Source organism: Heteronotia binoei, chromosome 15 (genome assembly GCF_032191835.1).
Source record: "Heteronotia binoei isolate CCM8104 ecotype False Entrance Well chromosome 15, APGP_CSIRO_Hbin_v1, whole genome shotgun sequence".
Lineage (NCBI taxonomy): Eukaryota > Metazoa > Chordata > Lepidosauria > Squamata > Gekkonidae > Heteronotia > Heteronotia binoei.
The window spans coordinates 8,932,858-8,956,170 of record NC_083237.1 but is presented as its reverse complement, the minus strand read 5'-3'; the positions used below and the strand labels follow the sequence as shown (position 1 = coordinate 8,956,170).

General features: G+C 44.9%; 1 protein-coding gene across 1 annotated transcript; it reads right to left on the bottom strand.

The window, feature by feature from the left end:
• Positions 1 to 2,663: 2,663 nt before the first annotated feature.
• On the bottom strand, positions 2,664 to 12,987 carry LOC132584657 (vomeronasal type-2 receptor 26-like). The gene is made up of 4 exons (XM_060256556.1): positions 12,833 to 12,987; positions 12,248 to 12,539; positions 5,434 to 5,536; positions 2,664 to 3,568 (listed from the first exon to the last, which is right to left on the bottom strand). Exons 1-4 carry the CDS (start codon positions 12,985 to 12,987, stop codon positions 2,664 to 2,666), a joined length of 1,455 nt encoding a protein of 484 aa, XP_060112539.1.
• Between the last annotated feature and the right edge of the window lie 10,326 nt (positions 12,988 to 23,313).

Below are 23,313 nucleotides of genomic sequence, written 5' to 3'. Positions count from 1 at the left end.
TTAGTGCTTTAGTGCTACAGCAACCGTTGTTTTAATCCACTGCCATTCATTTGACCTTCTTAAAGCCTCTTTCATAGCTTTATAATCTGCTTGCTTTTGATGATTTATGAGGGTTAGAGAGTTCAGCAAGCTGATACCACTCGTATCTGATATCTGGTCTGATGTTAATTGGATGTCTGATTCATCTGATCTTAATCAGGTCTTGGATGATTTTTTTTTAAAAGGTAAAGGTAGTCCCTTGTAAAAGCACCAAGTTATTACCGACCCATGGGGTGATATCACATCACAATGTTTTCCTGGCAGACTTTTTATAGAGTGGATGGCCATTGCCTTCCCCAGTCATCTACACTTTACCCCAGCAAGCTGGGTACTCATTTCACTAACCTCGGAAGGATGGAAGGCTGAGTCAACCTTGAGCTGGCTTCCTGAACCCTACTTTTGGCAAGATTGACCTCAAGGTCATGAGCAGACTTGAACTGCAGTACTGCAGTTTACCACTCTGCACTACAAAGCTCCCTAGGATGGAAATTACATATCTTATAAACTTGTAAAGCATTATTTCATTCATTTGTATCCAGCCTTTCTCCCCAAAGTGGCTTATATAATTCTGTTTTGTCCTCTCAATGACCCCGACAGCTAGTTTAGCCTGAGAGTGAATGACTATCTGAAGATCACCCAGCATGTTTCTATAGCAGAGCAGGGATTCATACCTAGGTTTCTGAGATCTTACTTTAATCCTGCTGTTGTAAACTCCAACTGGATGCTTCACTTACATTTGTCTATTTCCTGGAATGTTCCTTCTCCACCACGGTGGCAGAAGCTTGTATGTCTACTTCTTATTATGTTGTTCTCCTATTCATGGTGACAATCACTGATAGGAGGAATGTGTGCCGTTCAGATTAAGAGCAGTGGATATACATACACTTCTGCTGTATCTCTTGTATTCTATTTACTTTGCATACAGGACACAGCTCCATGCTTCCTACTTCTGGGAGAGTGGCAGAGCTGAGAAGAAAACCAAGTGGGGCAGGCACAGCAGGGGAAGAGGAGTCAGAAGGAAGGCCCATCAGCATTGACTCTTTGGATTATAGGATTTCTTGAGAGAAAGAGAAAGAGAGAAAGAGAGAAAGAGAGAAAGAGAGAAAGAGAGAGAGAGAGAGAGAAAGAAAGAAAGAAAGAAAGAAAGAAAGAAAGAAAGAAAGAAAGAAAGAAAGAAAGAAAGAAAGAAAGAAAGAAAGAAAGAAAGAAAGAAAGAAAGAAAGAAAGAAAGAAAGAAAGAAAGAAAGAAAGTTAGTTTTGCTTGGGATTAGAAACAGGGGAACAAGGCTCCTCTCAGGTAAATGCCTCCTTGAGAAGGGGCAGCTCACTGAAGGATGAGAGAAGGCTGAGGTCATTCAGTCAGTTTTGGGGGCATGGCAGGCAGGAAGGCTGATACTCCTGGATGAAGAGAAGGGTAGGGTAACTTTGCACACTTGACCTAGGAAGGCAGGCTACATTCTGGCTTAAACCTACAGGAAGGGTATAGTGATACCCACAAAAATTGCAACGAAATACCCAGAATATAAGACTTGCAAAAAAAAAAAAATCTGAGCTAAAACCAGCAACCAGGCTATTCAGTAATTCCTATATTTAATACACTGGTAAATAACCAATGAAGCAATAAGGAGAAATTTAAACAGTATTCTACTGGCGGTCTCAGCTCCAATTTTCTGGGACATGCTGTCTCTCTCACACACTGCCTCCAGACCTCAGTTAAGAGTGAGAGAGAGAAAGAGACAGAGAAAGACTTTTGTGTTGGTTTCTGTTGTTTTCTTCAAAACAGATATGCCCCTTCAGGCATTATATTCCTTAAGACATTTCCTCATAATCTGTTGTTTAAACCAAGTCAATTCCAACATGCAGAGCAAACAGAATTGCTTAAGATGCAATGACTTTGTAATTCATGTTTCTTCATTTATTATTCAGCACTTTTGTGGCCCATGGATAAACCTTGGTGGTCTGCTTCGGTTCTCTCCTCCCCCATCTCAAGTGTAAACTAGAGGCTCATAGAGGCAATAAATCATGCAAACTGGAGGAGTCTGTGTGAAAAGGATCCCAGGGTCTTAGTGGACCATACAGAGATCATGAGTAAGCAGTATGATATGGTAGCAAAAAAGCCAAACGCAAATTTTGGGCTGTATCAACAGAAGTCCAGATCATGTGAAGTGATGCCATCACTTTAGTCTGCTCTGGGTAGACCTCACCTAGAGTAATGTGTTCAGTTTGGGACACCACAATGAAAAGGGATATAGACAAGCTGGAAAATATCCAGAGGAGGGCAACAAATATGGAATGCCTGAACATTCAAATTTGATAGCCCTTAAAACTAACATAGATGGAGAGGATAAGAATTTCCTTGTATTTTGCTTTCCCCACACTTGGTGGGGATCAATATAAGGGCCACCATAGACTCTACAAGTCATATGTTGGTCTAGTCAGAACAAGGCTAACACAAAATATACTATTAAATTCAGAAATGCTTCATGAACTACATTATCCTGGAATTCAGAACAAATGGGATGTATATATCGGTAATAACTAACTGAAATCCAGTATGACTCAGACTCACAATAGGCCTATGAATCCGTCAGAAAAAATGCACGGAATAAGATATCTATAGTCTTTTAAAACTTTTGCCTTTTTAGCTGTTCTCTCTTGTTCAGCTCAGGCTTCAACACAATAATATAGCACTTGGGGAAAAAAATACAGGCCAGTAACCCTGCACTGGAGGACAGTATAGAGAAGATCTCCACGGCTACCATGGGTTTCCCTTTGGTGCTCAGGTAGGTTGGAACAAAAGACAACCAAACACTGCAAAAGACCAACATGCTGAAGGTAATAAATTTGGCTTCATTAAAAGTGTCTGGCAGCTTTCTGGCTAGGAAAGCCACAGTCAAACTGATGAGCGACAGAAGCCCCATGTACCCAAGGACAATATAAAACATGAAGACTGACCCTTCATTGCATTCTGCCACTATCTCAGTAGTCAGTGACTGTGTGTCAAAATGTGGGAAAGGGGGAGAGGTTCCCAACCACACAACACAAATGCCTGATTGCATGAGGGAACAAGTAAGAATAATGGAGATGGACAGTCTTCTCCCCACCCACTTCCTCATTCTGAATCCTGGTTTGGTTACCATGAAAGCTACAATCACAGTGATCGTTTTGGCCAACACACAAGAAACAGCCACAGAGAAGATAATGCCAAAAGCAGATTGTCGGAAGAAGCAGGTCACCTTCTTAGGGAATCCAAGAAATAACAAAGGACTGAGGAAGCAAATCAGCAGGGAAACCAGGAGAGTGTATGTGATATCCCGATTATTGGCTTTCACTATTGGGGTATTTTTGTGCTTCATAAATGTACCTAGAATCATGGCCGTTACCAGGGAAAATGAAATTGCAACTGAAGCTAAACTGATCCCTAAAGGTTCATCAAAGGACAAGAAGGTTAAAACTTTAGGAATGCACCCATCTTGGTCCTTGCTTGGGTATTGTTCTTCTGAACATCTGATACAGTCAACCATATCTGGGGAGAGAAAGAGAGTCAGAAAGTTTATTAGTACCAGTCACTTGGTCACTAAAACTTAATTGTTATTATAATATAAGATGCTGTAAAAATCTGTTAGCTCTTTCTTAATGCTTAATTTGGACACAGGAATATTGGCACTTGCGATCTCCTCATTGCTGACTGTTATAGCATATTATCATCATACTCAATTCATGGCAATAATTTACTGTACTCAAAGCATTTTTAAATACTTGGTTCATGATTATTTACATCAAATCATAACCCCTTAACCTGCCTTGGTGCGATGGGGTGTGTATAAATCCCATTAATAATAAATACACATTTGCCTGGATGTTCATTTATTTGTAATCACAAGCCAATGCAGGAAAAGCACCAGCGATATTTTCATTCTGTAAATTAAAACCCCATATGCCCTCGGCTAGCCCAGTCTTGTTGGCTATCAGAGACTAAACAAGGTCGGGACAGGCTAATACCCAGTTGAAAGGCAACCAAGGAAATGCTGTACATTGTTTCTACGGAGACCAAGGAATGGCAAACTATCTCTAAATGACCCTTCCCTTGAAAACTCTGTGGGGTCACCGTTAACTTCAAACTTGTCAAAAATGTCAAAAATTCTGCACATATTAATTTATTCAAACCATTCCAAGTTGGGCCTTTTAAGTAGTTTTCAAATTTACCATGATGCTAGCAAGCTTGTATTCCAGGAGTCTCACCTTTGTGTCAGACACTGGAAAGCTTTACTGTTATGATATGATGCTGCATTTAAATTGAAATGTAGAGCTTGACCTAACCAACTCCATCTTTTAACATTTCCTACTAACCTTAAACAGAGACCTTGCATTTCAAAGTAGAAATGAAGATGTTACTAACCCTACTGTAAATTCCTGTCCTTGATGTTAACAAAGGCAACAACCCTTTGAAGATAATAGGCCTCAAGGAAGCCAGCAGGGTTATTCTGTGAGAATGGGAACCACAGGGAGATAAGAGAAAGCGATGGTGTTAAATGTATCACTCTAGTGTGGGAATGTAGATTTGTTTAGAAAACCTTTGATGTACTTTTAGTTAAAACATCTATGCTCCATTCCAAGAGCATCAGTTCCAATGCTTCTTTGTTCAGAACCTTTGGATTATCAAATAAAGCCTTAACATTGTACCCAATGGAAGTCTGCTTACTTTGAAGTTCCACCGTCTGACAATGACATTGGTAGTTCAAAATCCTTGCAAGGGGCACACACTCCTCAGCTAAACCATCCCTCTACACCTATCCTCTACTGCCACATCAGTACTCACTCTGAAGTGCATCTGCTATGAACAGATGATAACAGAAGTAGGAAGGAGTCACAACTTCCAACTGAGGTCCCAATGGCCATGGAGGCCAAACCTGATCATTGCAGCTCCCCTTGATTTTCCATCATTCAGAACAGGGCTCAGAAAAATAGCATTATATTCTGATGTCTCAGGAGACTCAATAGCTTGAGTCACCCTGCCTACTTCCAAATTTGGGGGCTGTCTATCACTACAAGCATGCAGGGGTAATGCAATGAATCTCTTCCACAAAAATAGCTACAGTTGAATGCCTGCACAAACAACACCAAAAAGCAATGTACTTCAAGAAATTTCCTTCCCCTTATTTTGGATTCTGCACTGAAATCCCTCTGACTTTCAGGGAGGATGATAGAGGCTTCTGGTTTATGTGCATACTGTGATAAATTAGTTGTTGATAAACCATCTTCAGAATTACTGGGAATAGAATGTAGTACCAGTGCAAATCTGAACACTCACTGTTGGGTTTAAGCCCCACTGAATAAACCTGTGTAGAGTTTTCACTAGGCCTCACCTACCTATCCCTTCTGTAATCTTCCCTTCTGGACAAGGAACACAATCGTAGCAGCAAAACTTCTTCCCTTCCTTCTTTTTCTTCTGATAACCAGGTTGGCAGTAGTCATTGCACATAGAAACAGGCACAACCTATGCAAAAGCATGAAAGAAGATCACAATAGAAGCAGTTAAGATACCTAGTTTTCTTAGTCATCAGCAACAAAATAACTTGGTTCTGTCTAAGTTTTCTCTGCAGTCTTGCCTAAAATGGAGGAAACCACAGCCCATAACAGAATGAATGGTTATGCTTTGCACTGATGGTAAATACATCCTCAATCAACCTTAATTGCTGGTAAATCACTTGGGGCAAGAACCTATTTGGACTGGATGGAGATAACCTTTGGCTCAAGAGAGGAAGCTGTAAATGTAAAGCAAGAACAAATTAGATTTGTTAATTCACTTCATTGCTTTCCCAGTTTTCTCCCCAAAGTGGCTTACATCACTCTTCTCATTTTCATGTTATCCTCACAAGAACTCTGTGAGCTAGGTTAGGCTTTGAGCATGTGACCTACTCAAAGTCACCCACTGAGTTTCCAAGGCAGAGTGGGGATTTGAATCTGAGCTATCCTGATCCTAGTCTGACATTTTGACCATTTCCCCACACTGGCTGTCTTGCAGATGTTGAGCTTCTGGAAGAAACTCAACCCCAATTATGTGGAAGGTGCTCTGAGTAGGGTTGAGTCTCTCAATGTGCAAGATATTCCCCTTTTCTTTAAAAAATCTAATACGGTACAGCAGATCTATTACTCTCTATAAGTTCTCCCTTGCTTTCATCACAACTTAAAAAGGGTGGTCTTGCAGGCCCTGCAGAACTGGTCAAGGTTCCGCAGGGCCCGCACCTCCTCTGGGAGCTGATTCCATAGGCATGGGGCCGCGATGGAAAAGGCCCGCACACGAGTGTTCTGGATTTTAGCCTCTTTTGGCCCAGGGATGGTCAGTTTGTTTTTCCCTGATGACCTCAGTGCTCTCTGGGGCTCATATGGGGAAAGACGGTCCCTCAGGTAGGCCGGTCCTCGGCCATATAGGGCTTTAAAGGTAATGACCAGCACTTTGTAGCGAACCCGGTACATAACCGGCAGCCAGTGCAGTCCGCGTAGCCCCGGCTGTATATGCTCCCACTTCGGGAGTCCTAGCAACAGCCTAGCCGCCGCGTTCTGCACTAGCTGCAGCCTCCGGATTCGACACAAAGGCAGTCCCATGTAGAGGGCATTACAGTAGTCCAATCTTGAGGTGACCGTCGCATGAATCACTGTTGCTAGGTCCCGACGCTCTAGGAAAGGGTCCAACTGCCTTGCCCGCCTCAGATGGAAGAACACTGACTTGGCAGTGGCTGCTATCTGGGCCTCCATTGATAATGAAGGCTCCAGTAAAACACCCAAGCTCCAGTAAAACCCTGGTGCGCTGCTTTCAATGGCGCACCGTCGAAGACCGGGAGAGGTATTTCCTTCCCCAGAGCGCCGCGGCCCATGCAAAGGACCTCTGTCTTCATTGGGTTCAACTTCAGCCCACTCAGTCTAAGCCACGTTGCAACAGCCTGCAATGCCTGATCCAGGTTCCCTGGGGTGGAGTCAGGTCGGCTGTCCATTAGCAGATAGAGCTGGTGTCATCTGCATATTGATGGCAATCCAGCCCAAACCTCCGGGCAATCTGGGTAAGGGGGCGCATATAGATGTTAAATAACATTGGGGAGAGAACTGCTCCCTGGGGCACCCCACAATCTAGTGTGTGCCTCTGGGACCGTTCGCTCCCAATTGCCACCCTTTGTCCCCGACCCTTGAGGAAGAAGGAAAGCCATTGTAAGGCCAACCCCCTAACCCCTATGTCGGCGAGGCGGTGGGTCAGTAGCTGATGGTCCACTGTATCAAATGCCACCGACAGGTCTAACAGCATCAGCACCGCGACGCCGCCTCGATCCAGTTGCCGCTGGAGGTCATCTACCAAGGCGACCAGCACTGTCTCTGTCCCATGGCCTGGCCGGAAACCAGACTGGCACGGGTCTAGGACGGAAGCGTCATCCAGAAACCTCTGCAGCTGCAATGCCACTGCCCTCTCAATAATTTTACCTAAGAATGGTAAATTAGACACCGGTACCTAAGAACGGTAAATCTACCTAAGAAAGGTAAATTAGACACTCCTTCGGTTGTTACCTCACCCTTATGATAAGTTGGTTATAAGCATCTCTAAAAAAGATTTGCTCATCCATATGCATTTGCTGAAGTGAGCTGTAACACGTGAAATCTTATTTTGGAATGAGATTCATTGGTTATTCTTAAAAGTATCGCTTGTTGTCTGCTTGATTTTGCTACAATAGAATACCATGCCTACCTTTTGAATATTATTGGGACCTAGAAAGATTAGAGATTTTGGATATTCTACTGTTACATAACTATTTACTTCTATGTGCAGGGCTTCTTTTGTAACAGGAACTCTTTTGCATATTAGGTCACACACCCCAATCCTCCTGGAGCTTAAAGTAGACCCTGTACTCCCTGTAAGTTCTTAGAGGATTGACCACATCAGGGGTGTGTGGAGTTCCTGCTACATAGAAAGTCCTAAATGAAACATGACACGGTTTTGGGGGGGTTTTTTAATCAAACCACATCACCCATGGCAATAAGTAGATGCTGCAAAGGAAACTACTAACCCCAAACCACCCATATGGAGATTGCAGTCCATAATTGTAAGCTGGAAACCACACCTGGTTAAAATTGGGCTGCCACACAATACTGTCCTCATGAATGATAAATTGTTGTCCCTCGGGAGCATTGGTGTTCACCCTTCCGACTTTCACTCTGGCAAAGGACTTGTTTGGAAATGTGACCAGGTTCATTATATCAAATCCAACTTCCATTTCCCTAACATTAAAACACACTCTTTCTCCAGCTGAGTTGTTAAAAGAAACCTGCTGAAGAAATGGGTGAAGCTAGTTGAAAGAGAAAAGAAAAAATGGGATAGTAACTTTAAGGAGCTGTAATCATTTAAGTAGATCCTGATGGTCTCCTTAATAAACATGAGAAATGAAGGATGGAACACAGAGCCTTTCTTAGGCATTCCTTTAGTCAGCTGATCAAGACACACCACTAAAACCTGGACCGAAACTTATCCAGATTCTAGGATCTTGGAACTGATATAAATCATGGAATGTACTTCTGAACATTATGCCAATAATTTAAAATATTGGATTCTTCAAGCAGAGATGAAGGGGGAGGGGAGATGTGAACTTTTGCTTGAGTTAATCTAAACCCAGAGGAAAATAAAACTACTTTATAAGGGTGGAAGAATGTAACTAATGCTTTCTCCATGGTTGTGGATTCAAGATAGATAGATAGACAGACAGACAGTCACACACACATAGTAAATCCAAACTGTAGTATATTTATGGTGTATAGTTCAGGGAAATAGTCTCCCCCCCCCCAAAAAAAAAGTGTGTGTGTTGTTTTAGTTTCATGGGATAAAGTTCTGCTTCTCATATCTGTATGTTAGTGAGAACTATATGCTGCACGAACTCCCATCCCTGTATCTTTTTGCTAACTTGTTTCTGATCTGCAAACAAAAGGAAACATTACACAAAAAGTCTATGTCAGTGAATTATGTGGGGAACACTACATATTGAAGTTGAAAAGATGCATGTATAGAAAGAAAGAAAGAAAGAAAGAAAGAAAGAAAGAAAGAAAGAAAGAAAGAAAGAAAGAAAGAAAGAAAGAAAGAAAGAAAGAAAGAAAGAAAGAAAGAAAGAAAGAAAGAAAGAAAGTCATTTGTTGTAGAAATATTACCTGCCAAGGTTGAAGATCCTGAACTTGAAATTCTTTGCTACCCTTTAATGTTCTGTTAAAAGACTTAAATGTATACATATTATTCAAAGCATGTGCCACAGCATACACAGCGTTATAAATGCTATAGCTATGACCAGTCATGTGTATTTCAAAAACAGTCCCAGGAAGATTATCTAGGCTCTGCTCCCCTCCACACACATCATTGTCTTCCAATGGATCCTTGGAAACCGGAAAGGTACAGTCAAATGCTTGCTCCCAGAAGACCTTGAGAAAACCATCTCCCTGTTTCAAGTCAGGTTTTGTATTATGAAGAAATTTCTGGAATCCTGGGAGTTTGTTTGACTGCATTGTGAAGAAAAGAGCACCATGGAAAAATTGGAAATCCCAGCCCCTTTGACCACCTACTAATGCAAAATCAACTTGGGCAGTCATAATCCACACCTTCCTCAGTGATTTGTTAGTTTTATATGCAGCATCTCCGAGGAGAATCAAGAAGTGCAATGCTATAAAAGTCATAGATTCTCCATAGAGAATAAATGCACTGGCATTGCTGTCTGAGAAAGGAAGACGTATCTTTGCAGTGAACTCATTAGTGTCATCCAATGAGTCAAAGTGGCCGTAGCTTGGGATTCTTTCTGTGAAGGCCAAACATATTCCTTTAAGGAGAAGCAGTGGTTCCAGCTTCTGTAGAAAATGATCTCCATTGTTGTCATCTACAGCAAAGAGCCCAACCCATGTCCATCGAAAATGGAGAAGCAACTGGAGTATTCCTGTATGCTGCTGGTCTTCATTTGGGAATATGTGATAAAAAGAAGATATTTCCGTTGTACTTCCCAGCTTTGAGCTGAATGAGCCGTATGTGAGCTAGAAGGATATGCATAAAATTATTTTGGAAACTATTTATAAGAGTGCCTCTATAGATATGCCTTTTTATGAGGTGAATACTAGTAAATGGAAGTTATATTTACAGCGAGAAAAAGTTTTTTGATGACTGAATTTCAAGTTGTGCAAAAATAATGCAATTTTTGCAAAAAAATAACAGGAACATAATCAACCAAAAACATACAATGCATTTTTTTTTTGCACAGGTGTGATAGACAACAGGCATATGCATGCAGAGAGACAATGAATGTGAGTGACAGCTAATGGAACTGCAGCAGCTAATGAAAACTTACTCTGATTGGGTAACTGCTTCTAACTGTAAAAAGAGAGTGGCAGTTAGACAGTTGGAGAAAACAGTTACAGAACTGAAGGTGTTAAAGATTGATTGGAAAAGAGAGTTGTGGTCTTGGAAATGCTCTCTATTGTGTGTCAAGAGACACAAAGCAGAGTCTGATTCAGAGCCTGTATGGGGTGGTTTTGAATACTGGAGATTCTGGTGAGATGTTGTTCCCAGAAGTGAAGAACTGTCTCTCTGTATTTGTCAAAGAATCACATCTTGAGAAGGAAAATAGTTTCCCATATTAAGCTTACTATCGAAAGAGGGGAAAGACTAGAAGTCTGGAAGATCTGGCTTTGGCCAAGGGTTTTAGGTGGCAGTGGAAGGCCCTCAAAAGGTGCCAAAGCTCAGGTTATTTATCTTAAAGGGAAGATAGTAATGATCTGGCCAGAGAAAGAGTTCTAGTGGAGTGACCTTAGTCTTAAAACCAATGGGACAAAGCAGGGTACACTTAAGATTGTGTGATTTTACTGTGGAAAAGTTAACCAGAAATATAGAATGTTTATCAACAGATAAACCTTCAATGTCAATGATACCTTCAGGAAAAGCTAAACCCATTTAAGGGAAACACTGTATCATACAATATAGTTACCTCAGAATTAGTTCTGTGTTCAATTTTAACTGTCTGCCTACATATTCTAAATCCCCCAAACCTATGTATATATCTACAAAAAAATCCCTGTCAAAACCTAAGTATATATCAGTTCCCTTCCCTGCCAGTTTGTTTAAATAAACCAACATTTGTTTAAATCCTTCCCTATGCCTGCTGTGCCATTTTCTGAAAGGTAAATTTTGACAACAGAAGCTATGACAGGATGATTGATTTTAGGGTAGTGTAATACTCCCTCTAAGCTGTGGAGTCTTGTGAGCCAAAATTCTGCCTTGTGAGCTACTGTCATTAGAGTTGTGAGTGAGCAACTTGGCTACTGCATAAATTAGTTTCCTCTGCAGCCATCCTTCCTGAGTTAAGACACAAACGCATGAGCCGGAGGGAAAAAAATTGTGAGCTACCTCATAGTAACTCAGCTTAGAGGGAGCATTGGTGGAGTGCTGATTAAATTGGTCGCACTTGTCAAAACAGGTAATAGGACTGTACTATAATGAAAAGGGGTGGCAAAGAGTTGGACTCGACTGTGCGACTGAACAACAACAACAAGCAATGTAATGGTTTAGAAAGTTGCATAGGGACTACCGCCTTATACTAATGCCTTTCACTGTGAGTATGCTCTGACTTAGTCCATAAATTGTCATGTCTGAATGCTTATGCTTTGTTTCAGCTCTGTTTTAGATCTTTGCTTGTTATCCAATTTCTGTAGTCCAAACCACAGAGCACACCTGCTGATTGTGTTTGACTTGCACTATGCAATCCAACGTGAGTCTCACTGAGAAAATGGAGTATAATTTTCTCTCTCTGTGCCTCCTCAAAAAGGGAAAGGCACATTCCTGGCAGTTTTATTGCCATTCATCTGTCAGAGGTTAATATCTTAAATTTTTAATCCATATTTGATTTTTAATAACTCTGAATTTTGTAAATAGATTTTCCATGCGTACTGCCCTAAGCCCTATTTTATAGGGCAGAGTGGTTTAAAATCAACTTTAAAATAAATAACTATAATATAACATATTACCCATGCTTCATATTTTTCTACCCTTGAGTTAATCCTAATTCCACTTTTGGTCTTCTGTGCATCAGAATATACTTTCATTCAGTTGCTGGAAGAGGCAGTTCAGGGTTTGTTTGTTTTTTATTTTTTGGTCATTCTCAGTTTTAAGTAAACTACAACTGTTTAGAGATGAGTGCAATCCTACCTGTGGAATCCTGTAAAGACCTAAGATATCTGATATGCGAAAGGAGACGTCTGCGCCCAGTCCACCGATGACGGCTATTGTATTTTTCTGGATGTCACATTTATAGTTGGGAAAAAATCTGTGAAAATGAAAGAGCAGGTCCAGAGTGGTGCGATAGGTCATCTTAAACTCATTGTAGCTGTCATAAATGTGAAAACCGAGGGTGACGTTGGGCAAGATTTTTGGATTCTCATTGATCTCTTTGATGGCAAACACCAAAGCCAGGAGGTGTTGGTAGAACTTGGTCACAATCCTGTCAACACAGTGAAATATTTTGAGATATTTCTTGTTGTGCTTTACCACAATACTAATCCCTCAACTTTCAGAAATAATAATAATAATAATAACAACAGTTCTTTGTATGGAAGTTGACCATTCAGATACACTGCAAGCAGAGCAGAAGATTCAGTAGGATATTGTAAAGAAATGCTGGGCTGAACAAAACCAGCACATACTCTCTGGATGAGTCTGACACATCTGTAAACATGAATTAGGGTCTGTAATCTGACAAAGCTCATACAATGCAGAAGCTGGAAAATATCTTACATTGGCACCTCAGCCAGATAGTGCGACGGATGTTTCTTGAAGAAAGTTTCATGAAGGCTGTAAATGATCTGTGAAGTAATCCCACCAATCACAAGGTCCCCTCCCTGGTACCTGTCATGTGGTATCAAAATGGGGTCAGATTCAGGACACTGCATTCTCTGGCATGCCATGGGAGGCAACAGAAGCAGCAGTACCAACACCAGCCTCACTATTCTGACTCTCCTGTGCCTATCTACAACACAAATTACCTTGGGTGCTAGTTCCATGCACTGTTGTATTTCTTAAAGGGAAATGCATTGGCCTTTTACCTAACATCAACACAGTGGCAGACATGTGCCTTGAATGCTAGCTGAGTTTTCTGGTAACTTTGACCTACAGTCTGGCTTATTGTCTCAACTTGACAAAGACCAAAGAGATGGGGCCCTGCCTATATTTTGACCCTACATCCAACTTGCAATGCCACAGCTGCAGTTTTATAACCACTTTTATTGATGTTTTTGTACTTTGTGGAAGACACTATACCTGATCCAAATTACAGTAATTTGGAAAATTATGGGGGGGGGGGAGATAATAATGTGAGGAGAGTTCATGTTGTGAGAGACATCTTTGGTAGCAAGATTTTCTTTCCCTTTCAAACTATAGTCTCGTCTGGTCCTTGGCACAATAGTAAGTAGGAGGTGTTCATCAACATTCCACATTATCACAGCTGTTCAGCAATAAAGATAATGTTTTAAAAAGACAAATATGTTATAGTCACCTTTCTACCTTATCATCTATCTATCTATCTATCTATCTATCTATCTATCTATCTATCTATCTATCTATCTATCTATCTATCTATTTATCTATCTATCTATCTATCATCTATCATCTATCTATCTATCCATCCATCCATCCATCCATCCTCTATCTATTTAAAATTGATAGTAAAATTTGATTAACCACTTGGCAGCTGGGAGTGTAACTTTGTTGCGTGACTAGTGTTAAATAACCTCCCATCTCCAAGCTTTTGGACCCACCACCAGTAGAAGATATTGGATTTATATCCCGCCCTCCACTCCGAAGAGTCTCAGAGCGGCTCACAATCTCCTTTCCCTTCCTCCCCCACAACAAACACCCTGTGAGGTGGGTGGGGCTGGAGAGGGCTCTCCCAGCAGCTGCCCTTTCAAGGACAACCTCTGCCAGAGCTATGGCTGACCCAAGGCCATTCCAGCAGCTGCAAGTGGAGGAGTGGGGAATGAAACCCGGTTCTCCCAGATAAGAGTCCACACACTTAACCACTACACCAAACTGGCTCTTCCTACACCAAACTGGTCATGCAGAAACAATACTCACCATCATTTTTTTTGTTATTATTATTGCAGACACGTGATTGGTCTGTTAAATACATCTCAGAAGTCAAATCCTTTAAAAACAAAAACTATATGTCATCATGAAAGAACCTGATATAAATCCTATACTGTGGTAGGGGTGTGCATTCGGTTCGGCCGAACCGTATATACAGCCGAATCAACACTGATTCAGCTGTATACGGAATTGGCCGTAGCCGATTCCCATTGCCGCCTATTATGCGGCAGCCGAATAAGCTCGCCGTATACTTCCGAATAGCTATTCGAAAGTATACGGCTGTCAATGGAAAAGGCGGGAAAGTAGCTTCTGCAGCCTCAGTGGAGCTGCTTGCCTACTTTCCCGCCTTTAGTGGCCTCTTCCCGCCTCTCCCATAGCCTCCCTGGGATCGGGGGGGGGAGGGGGAAGAGGAGCCCCAGCAGCCAATCCAAAGCATGCATTTGAAAAATGCATTGCAAATGCATGCTTTGCAGGGCTGTTGTGTAGCTGATGGCCCAGCCATCAGCTACATTGTTGTTATTTTGATCTTTTGCTTACTTGGGTATCCAAGTAAGCACTGTTGTCTGGCCAATCAGAGAGCAGTGCTATTTTTTGAAATTGCTCTCTGTAGGGCCAGAGAACCTTTTTAAGGAGTCTTCCTGGCTGGACTCCTCCATTGCTGTGTTGGTGTATGTGGGTTTGTGTGAGAGAGATTGTGCTGCTGCTGGCTGGCCCTTGGCTTCAGCTGCTGCCTGCTGCTCTCTCACTCAGCCTTACCAGACTTCCCTGGAGTAGAGAAGACAAGGTAAGACAGTTTTGGGGTTCTTGTTTTAGTTTTTGTTGGTAAAAGAACTAGAGTCCCTTTACTTGTCCAGATTTGGGTGGGTGAGTACTGGGTGGGTAGCCTATTGGGGTTGGGATTAGGTTCTGCTGGGGGTGGGGGCCTGGGGTGGGGGGTTGCTAATTTGCCCATATCTTAATTTAGTGAGAGGACTTTTAAAAGTGCAGTGTCCTTTTACTTCTCCTGATTTGAGTGGCTTGGATTTCTTGGGGTTAGGGTGAAGGGTTTTTTGGGGTGGGGGGGGAGTGGGGAAAGTTCCTGTATTGTTAAAAGTTGAGTTTTTTACTGTTTCAGTGTTTGATTTGTTGCTGCTGTGTTGTGTTGCTGCTGTGTTACTTTTCTCTTCAGGTTATTGGGGGGGGGGGTGCTGTTTGGCCTAATTTTTATTGTTTAAAAGGCCACTTTTGTCCCCCTTTTCCTGGTTCTGGTTTTAGGGGTGGGGGTGTTGTTGTTGACTGATTTGGCCTGAGTTTTCTTATTGGTGAAAGGCCACTTTTTAAAAACTTGCTTGGCCTTTTTTCCTGTTGTCACTTTTCCTGGTTTTGGGGGGGGGGGGGGTGTTGTTGACTGATTTGGCCTAAATTTTCTTATTGGTGAAAGGCCACTTTTTAAACACTTGAGTTGCTTTGGTTGGCCTTTTTTTCCTGTTGTCACTTTTCTTGGATTGGGGGTGGGGGGGGGTGTTGTTGACTGATTTGGCCTAAGTTTTCTTATTGGTGAAAGGCCACTTTTTAAACACTTGAGTTGCTTTGCTTGGCCTTTTGTGATTCTGCTGGTTTTGTTTTGTTTTTTTTTAAATTACCTCTGGTTGGTGTGGGGGTTGGCGAGGGTGTGTGTGGGCTGGGTCACTTTCTTGTTGTTATAGAGTGATTTTTGGAATCTGAGTGTGCTCTCGGTTTGGCTAGGGCCACTAAATAGGCTGCCCACTAATAAGGGTGTTTTTAGGGATTGTGTTTTTTTGAAATTTAAAACAAAATTAATCCAGTTTAGGGCTTTATCTCCTTTCACAATTCAAGTAGGCCAGATAGGGGTGCTTTAAAAAGTTTTTAGGTTTCTCATAAAAGGCAGTGTGACTACTAGGCCACATCAGGCTCCCTTTTAAAGAGACTAGGGTTGCAGCAGCGGTGCATCTGGCTTTCAGCCACTGAAAGCCGGTGCATCCTTAGATTTCCACAGGGTAAACCACAGCTTCTCTCACGTTATAGAGGACACCTGATTTCTAGTTTGCAAGGAAATCAGGTTTGTCCCAGGATCTAGTTAGGAGAAGTTTAACTAGGAGGATATAACAAGGATTGCCTTCATCTCAAGGTAGCCTTTTAAAAACTGCAGCCAAGTAGAGGCAGAATCACCTAGTCTCCTAAACTTTACCAGAATACTACCCTAACCCAAAGAAGGACAGGTTAGGGACCAAAAAAACAAATAAACAAGCTTTGGTGGGAGGGTTTTTAAAAAGAAGTCAGGGCACCTGTTGGTTCAGGGTACAGTGTAGTGAGTTAGGTTTGTAAAAAACCCCACTCTCAGTTCAGGTTCTGTGAGACTGGCCAAGGGTGACATGAGTGACAGGCAGCAGAAGAGGGGCCCTGGGGGCAAGGCCAAGGAGAAGACTAGAGGAGTGGAGGGGAGGGGGAGGACCCAGGTCCCCCCACCTGTGCATGGGGCCACTCCACAGCCGCTTTCCAGCACTCCGACCTCTGGCCGGAGTGTGATGAAGAAGAAGGCCCGCCTTGGGCCCTTCATCAAGGCTGCTGCTGGGGCGCCCCCAGCAAAGGTGTCATTAGGTGCTGGCACTGCGCAGGGGTCTGCTGCTCGGGCTGATGTCGCTTGGCCTCAGCAGCCGGAGGAGGGGCAGCAAGAGCAGCCCTCCTTGGAGATGAGCTTTGGGACAGTTTTCTATCCAAAACGATCACCCCAAGGAGGGTGCAGGGTGTCGTGCAGGAGCTGGAGGAGAAGCTGGTTGAGGAGGACCAGCCCCCTTCTTCGGTTCCTTCAGGCACCAGCAGTCCTTCAGGGGATGGCCAGGAAGGGAGGCCGCATGGGGTGGAGGGGGAAGAGATGGAGACACACGAGGTGCCTCCATCTCCGCCCACTTCCCCCCGGTGGCCAGCCCCTCCTGCCACCCTGAGACACGATATGTCTCCCCCGAGCACCTCAAAAGAGGTGGCTCCGGACACCCAACCTGCCAGTCAGTTTGGGCATCCGTTCACCTCTGAAGTATGGAAGCATTTCCAACTTATGGAGGATCCACATTATGCGCAGTGCAAGCTGTACAGGGCCCGGATCAGTCGTGGGCGGGACCCTGCCCACCTGACTCTGGGGGGGATGCGGAATCACCTGCGGAAGCACCACCCGGGGGTGCTTCTTAAGGGGGAGAAGCAGGCTGGTGCTGTGTTGTCCAAGCAGACAACACCACCACCCAGCCAGGAGGTCCGTCCCATCGCGACTACCTCCGCTCTCCAGGAGCGTTCCGTGGGAGAACAGGGATGCCAGGCATCTCTGCCTGAGATGTTTGGTAGGGGCACCTCTGTGCCAAGAGGGGGAATCAGGCACGGCAGGAGGGTGATCGCCTGGCACCTTGCCAGGTCGGTCGCCCATGGGCTTCCATTTTCAGTGGTCGAGAATCCTGGGGTGCGGGGGTTGCTGGAGTACCTGGCACCCTGGTACAAAATTCCTGCCAGAACCACCCTTAGCAGGACCATTGTGCCAGCTCTTTTCAGGGCGACCAGATCTGTGGTGAAGGAGCATTTGTCCCGGGCTGCCGGGGGGACTGTTCATTTCACCTCAGATATCTGGACCTCCAAACATGCATTCGAGGGGTATCTCTCCCTGACTGCATTGGTGGCAACCCAGAGAGGTGGTTGGGGGTGGCAGTAGCGACAGGCAGGGTCAGGGCCGCCGGGCCTGCTATCACTGCGCCTTGCTGCACGCCGAAGCAGTCGACGCGCCGCACACGGCGGACACTCTCAGAGCCTTCCTCTCACGGCAGTTAGAGGGCTGGATAGGCAGCGGGGACATCGCCACGGGCTTCATGGTGACTGATGGTGGCTCAAACATCGAGGCGGCTGTCCAACGTCTGCGCCTAAAACGCCTTCCTTGCATGGCCCAACTTCTCCACCTCGTGGTTAAGGACGCATTGGGACAGACGAAAAGCCAGGATCGTCTGTATCTAGCCGGGACCCATGAGTACCGACTTCTGCTCCAGAAGTGTCGGTACATCACGGGTCACTTCTCATGCAGCAATACGGACTCGTATCGGCTGCGTGAGAAACAGACACTGACAGGCGTACCATGGCACCGCCTGCTCGGTGACGTCAGCAAACGCTGGAACTCCACCTGCGCCATGCTGGAGCGCATGGTGGAGCAGAGAGCAGCCCTGGATGCCTTTGTCTCTGAGATGAGGGTCTTTCGGGATGAGAACCGTCTCACCCAAGAAGATTGGGTGGTCATTTCTCAGACTGTGGAGGTTATTGGGCCCTTCAAGACCTACACAGAAATGCTCTCATCTGACACGGCGAGCATCGCACTGGTCGTCCCCATGGTCCAGATGGCCCGTGAGGACCTGGCCTCATTTCTAGTGCCAGCTCAAGGCCGTGCAGACGTTCTTCCAGTGGTGCGCGCCCTGGTTGTTAGGCTGCAGGTAGGGCTAGAGGCCCGCTTTCAGACTTTCACCCAGGATAAGGTCTACATGATGGCAACCATGTTAGACCCGCGCCTTAAGGGCACAGTCACCGAGCGGGCCAAAGAGCTCGATCGCTGGCGAGACGAGCTCTCCCAGAAGGTCGAGCATTCCAGAGTCAGGGGGGGCCCAGTGCCGATAGTTGAGGAGGATGGGTGTGGAAGCAGCTCATCTGCGACTTCCGCTGCTGTTGTTCATCCCCAGCCTCCCCAGCTAGGCATTGTTTCCCACCAGACTCACGCCACGAGGAGTGCTGAGGTGACATTCATCGGGCGGGTCGTTGGCCCCTCTAGGAGCGGTAGGGCACCGAGAGCGGAGACGGGTGCTGCGATGGTGAGGGACTATTTTTGAGCCCCTCGAGCCACAGGAAGCGTCTCCTTTGGACTACTGGGTCATGAAGGAGGGGGTCTGGCCGGCCCTCTCCTCCGTGGCCAAGGCGTTCCTCTCCTGCCCACCGATGAGCATGCAGAGCGAGTGCGTCTTTTCACATATGGGCAACATTGTCTGCCCACATCACAATTGCCTGCAACCCTGGACAGTTCAGCAGTTGGTCTTCCTGAAGGTCAACTTGCCAATGTTCAGCTCCCCGAACATGGACTTTGAGATTGAATGAAGTGAGCACCTACTTGTGCCTGCATCCTCTCTTGGCCCACGCTTGGAAGAAGGTTGTAAAACGCTCCTCCAATAAAAATTGACTAGAGTCCCAAGACAGCCCAAAAACTCACTCACAAATTGATTGGCAGTGCATCCCCCCCCCATCCCTCCCCAAACCAAAAGTGAATGCTGGTTTAAAAACTGCAAAGCGATCCAAATTTCTCCAGCCCTCCATCCACACATGCCTAATAATACTGAAAGGGCCATTGCAGCCCCCAACTGTAACCGACAGCACCCACAGGCCCACCCAGGATAACCCACCCAGTTTTTTTTCAGGGGCAGGAGGAAGAAAGAGGGAGGTGCCAGTGATGATGACAGGCAGCCAGCAGCCATACCAATGCTGAGGTCCCTCTAATGGGACAGTGATGCTGGTGTGTTACTGCTGAGCTGAGAGAGAAGGAATGGTTGCCTTCCTCTCATATAATCTGAGGCCCTCCCAGTGATCTTCCTCATTTGGGGTGTAATTCTGGCTCGCCTCCTCGTGGTGCACCCTGGGTAATGCGAAAGAGCCAGGACCAGCCAACCATCCATCACTCAAGGTAAGTCAAAATGCTTCTTGCTTTGTGTTACAGAATGATGTGGAGCTAGGTGTGGTGGTCCACCACTTCTCTTGTTTGAGACTAGAGTTGTGTTGTTTGGGGCAGGGAAGCTGGCACCTTGGTGAGAGACCCAGAACCAGCATGCTTGTTGTGGTTGGCCAGCTCTCCCTGTGTTGTTTGGGGCAGGGCTGGAGAGCTGGCATCTGTAGATTGTGTGTTCTGTGGCAGGGAAGCTGGCACCTGGTGAGAGACCCCCAGAGCCAGCAGGCTTGTTGTGGTTGCCCAGCTCTCCCCGTGTTGTTTGGGGCAGGGCTGGAGAGCTGGCATCTGTAGATTGTGTGTTCTGTGGCAGGGAAGCTGGCACCTGGGTGAGAGACCCAGAGCCAGCATGCTTGTTGTGGTTGGCCAGCTCTCCCCGTGTTGTTTGGGGCAGGGCTGGAGAGCTGGTATCTGGGTTTGCTGCAGCCAGGTCTGTCGAGCAGACCTTGAGCAGATTGTGTTTTGTCTGGCAGTGACGTTGGCAACTGGGTTTACATTGGTTCCAGGCCTGCGGGGTTCATAGAGTAGATAGAGGGATGTAGTGCATTTGGGTCCTATAGAGATTCTCTGGTGTGAAGTTAGGTTTGGCTTTGGGTGCCCCAGGAATTGGACCCCCTGGTCCAATTTTTTTTTTTTGGCCTTATGGGTTTTGTGTGGGACAGTGCCCTGAAGCTGCACAGCAGCTTGGGGGGCTCTCCTCAAAACCTCCTGCTCCCCAGAGCCACTTTTCCCACGACAATTACAGTGAGGAAGTGGCTCTAATTGGTTTTTTCTCACCATCGGGAGCAGTGTTCCTTTTGGGGTGCCCACAGATGGGTGCCGTCTTTTGGGGCCAGGGGGGTTGCATGCTGGGGAGTCCCCTGAAGCTGTCCTGCAGTTTTGGGGGCTCTCCCTCAAACCCCCTGCCCCCCAGTAGCCTCTAATTATGCCCTATGTTGCCATTGATTTCAATGGCCCATAGGGTATAATGATGGAATAAGTGCACCCTATTTGGGTGACCCTGGAATGGGATCCCCTGGCCCAATCTTTTTGGGACTTGGGGGGGTTGGAGGGGAGAGTCCCCTGCAGGTCCCCTGCAAATTTGGGGGCTCTCACTCAAACCCCCTCCCCTCCAGGTGGCTTCAAATATACCCTATTTGCCTTTGATTTCAATGGCCCATAGGGTATAAAAGGGCCGTATATTCGGAAATAGCCGCTCATCTACCGTATATGAGGCTATTCCGAATACGGTATTCAGCAGTATACGGGGATTCCGAATTTTTTTCCCCGTATACTTCTGAATCTGTGTAATGCCGAATTTTTTTTTTTGCACATCCCTATACTGTGGCCTTAATTAGGTACAATAAATTCACAGAGAAATAAGGCAGTGTGTTACTGACAACTAATCAAATTAGTGACCATACGCTGAACATGAATCAACAGTGTGATGTGGTGGTTAAAAAGGCAAATGCAATTTTGGGCTTTATCAACAGAAGTCCAGATCACATGAAGTGATGGCATCGCTTTACTCTACTCTGATAATTCCTCACCTGGAGTATTGTGTTCAGTTTTGGGCACTGCATTTTAAGAAGGTTATAGACAAGCTGGAATGGTTCCAGAGAAGGGTGATGAAGATGGTGTGGGGTCTGGAGACCAAGTCCTATGAAGAAAGGTTGAAGGAGCTGAACATATTTAACCTTGAGAGGAGGCAGCTGAGAGGTGATATGATCACCATCTTCAGGTACTTGAAGGGCTGTCATATAGAGGATAGTGTGGAATTGTTTTCTGTGGCACCAGAAGGCAGGACCAGAACCAATGGGTTGAAATTAAATCAAAAGAGGTTCCAGCTGAACAATAGGAAGAACTTCCTGACTGTTAGAGCATTTCCTCGGTGGAACAGGCTTCCTCGGGAGTGGTGGGCTCTCCTTCCTTGGAGGCTTTTAAACAAAGGTTATATGGCCATCTGACAGCAATGAAGATCCTGTGAATTTAGGGGGAGGAATTTTTGAGTTTCCTGCATTGTGCAGGCGGTTGGACTAGATGACCCTGGAGGTCCCTTCCAACTCTAAGATTCTATGATTCTAAATTTTCAGATGCCCCATTTGTGAACCTCCTGATGGCACTTGGGTTTGTTTGTTTTTCTTTTTTGGCCACTATGTGACTCAGAGTGTTGGATGGGCCATCGGCCTGATCCAACACAGCCTCTCTTTTTATTCTACCCTCTTCATTGATTGTCATTTCTGACATGATTCCTAGTTGGGCATACTTGAAGCAAATGAATTGAATGCTGGAATGACCTGACATACATGGTTTGAGATTTCAGGGATTTTTAGACATTCCAACCATGAGATAACCATCGTCTCTGTGCAATGTCCTTACACTAAGCCCATTATCTCTGTTCTAAAGTAAAAAAAAAATGTCTCTGAAGAGGAATCTTAAATACTTTAATTTGTTCTTCTTCAACTCAGGCCTCATCACAATAATGTAGCATTTAGGGGAAAAGATACAAGCAGCACCCCAATATTGGAAACCAAGATAGAGAAGACTTTCACACTTACCTTTGGTACTCAGGTAGGTTGGAACAACCAAACACTACAAAAGATCAGTATGCTGAAGGTGATGAACTTGGCTTCGTTAAAACTGTATGGCAACTTTCTAGCATAGCAAGCCACAATCAAGCTGATGAGGGACAGAAGACCCAAGTAGCCCAAGACAATATAAAACATAGCAACAGACCCTTTATTACATTCTAGAATGATCTCGTCTTTCAAAGAGACTGTGTTCAAATTCGGGGAAATGGGTGAGGTTTCAAGCCACACTATGCACCAGGTGTTTCTAAATGTTGAGAAAGATCACTTTGCTGTCACTTTTTAAATAAAAAGCCCCCAAAAGCTTATTTAACCCAAAATTGCTAGAGTCTATAGAGACAAATACAAACACATAGGTTCTAGTGTTCCATCTTCAACCGCTGATGAGGATCCTACCTAGGAAAGTCAGGACTGCCAGTTCCACTTCTGTATTCAGTATCCTCCCAGAGCCTTTGTTCTCCTTTACACTCTCCCTACCCTCCTTTCTAACTGACACTCCTAACCAATATTCCCTCAGAGCTGTGGAGTCCTGCGAGCAAATATTCTACTTTGTGATTGTGAGCTACTGGCATTCAAGTTGTGAGCTACTGCATAAATTGGTTTCCTCTGGGGCCATTTTTCCTGAGCTAAGACAAAAATGTGTGAGCTGGAAGCTAAAAAGTGGAGCTAGCTCATACTAACTCAGAAGGAACACTGCTCGTAACTGATCTCTCTCAGGTGAACAGCATAATTTTCTGGGGGGTGAACCTCTTGTCAGTCATTGTTTTCAGATGGATATATGGATCTGCATTTAACCATCCATCACAACTACGAATAGAGCAACTTGACGCTTATCTTCTTGT

Bases quoted from the DNA above. Each gene is read 5' to 3' on its own strand.
- LOC132584657 (XM_060256556.1), bottom strand. From the start codon at position 12,987: ATGCAGTGTCCTGAATCTGACCCCATTTTGATACCACATGACAGGTAC. The intron at 5,537-12,247 runs GTAGGATTGCAC...GCTTTTGCATAG, and splicing joins GTCTTTACAGGATTCCACAG to GTTGTGCCTGTTTCTATGTG. The intron at 3,569-5,433 runs AAGGGAAGATTA...TCTTTCTCTCCC, and splicing joins CGATTGTGTTCCTTGTCCAG to CAGATATGGTTGACTGTATC.